Consider the following 1199-nt stretch of genomic DNA (forward strand, 5'->3'; position numbering starts at 1 on the left):
TGAGTTAGAAAAATAGGTTTTTAAGTGAGAAAGTCCACCTCCAAACATCCTCTGTTCACCAGTTCATCAGGATTATAATCTCACTATAATCTGCACTTCTTGTTGGCGCTGGAAATCCCCGCTGAAAGCTCTCTGCTGCAGCCTTCCTGCTGCCGTTCGTAGCGGCTGGAGGTAGAAAGAATTTTTAAGGTTTGAGGTCTAAACTGCAAGAACCAGAATATATAATCCAATATTTTCATCGGCAGGTTTGAACATTTCTAGTTATTGTGGGTATTTATAAACTGTTTCTCCATTGTTCATAAAAAAATGTTTGAGTGCAGCAATAATAATCAGAGCTGCTCTCTGGTCCTCCAACATAACATTCTACCTGCTTTATTTGAATTTTATTTATGTTATTTTATTAAACCTTTGGAGTTAAACTCCCTCGATCAACGCTATGGATGCGCTTTGATAGTCATTGTTGTGTTTTTGAGACGTCACCAGACAGAGACAGGGTTTATCATATGAGCGCACAGAGGCGGTATGGATGGAACTTTTTTTTACTTGGTGTCACCATCAAGCGGCTGCTCTGCCCACCCCCAACTGCAGGGTCCTATTTAGAAATTAGTCGTTAAGATTAGTAGACTAATCGCAAAAATTAGGTAATACTAGTGGTTAGTAAACTAGTCATTAGTGGCAGCTCTAGTAGAGTTATTCATCACCAACCAAATAAATATGTCTCTGTTCATGAAAAAAAGAGTGATCCAGCCTGAGTGATACCAGTCGGGTACAAGTGGCCTAGTCCAAGTCTGGACCCCCATCTGTCCAGAGGTTTTAGATTGATTAATTATGAAAGAACAGTTTAAATGTAACCAGGAAATGGTCAGACTCCCCGAGGTGAAGAGAGTTTCTCAATCTGCTCTTTCCTCCTTTCCAGTCTTCCAACAAAGAGGCTGAGCTGCCGCCTGCTGTGCCCCCCACTGCCCCCCACCAGGGAGAGGAGCTTCAGCCCGCCCCCGTCTCTGCTCAGCTTCACGGCAGAAACCCCACAGCAGCCGCCAGCGGAGCGGCCGACCCAGACACCCATCCAGGCCCGCAGAGGTGAGCCGCTTCCTTCAGAACCCAGGCCGCTTCTCTTGAGCGTTCTCGTGTGCAGGGGTTCCATCATCAGCCTCAGCCCGCCCTCTTTACCCAGCATGCATCAGAAAAGACTTGTCCGT

General features: G+C 45.9%; 1 protein-coding gene across 1 annotated transcript in view; it reads left to right on the top strand.

The window, feature by feature from the left end:
* The window catches only part of zc3h11a (zinc finger CCCH-type containing 11A), a 22469-nt gene that overhangs the window by 17856 nt on the left and 3414 nt on the right, over positions 1-1199 (top strand). The window contains exon 14 of the mRNA XM_015399978.1: positions 917-1080. Within this exon, the coding sequence (XP_015255464.1) occupies positions 917-1080 (164 nt within the window). The remainder of the gene's footprint in view (positions 1-916; positions 1081-1199) is intronic.

Source organism: Cyprinodon variegatus, unplaced genomic scaffold (assembly GCF_000732505.1).
Source record: "Cyprinodon variegatus isolate N-32 unplaced genomic scaffold, C_variegatus-1.0 Scaffold1063, whole genome shotgun sequence".
Classification (NCBI taxonomy): Eukaryota; Metazoa; Chordata; class Actinopteri; order Cyprinodontiformes; family Cyprinodontidae; genus Cyprinodon; species Cyprinodon variegatus.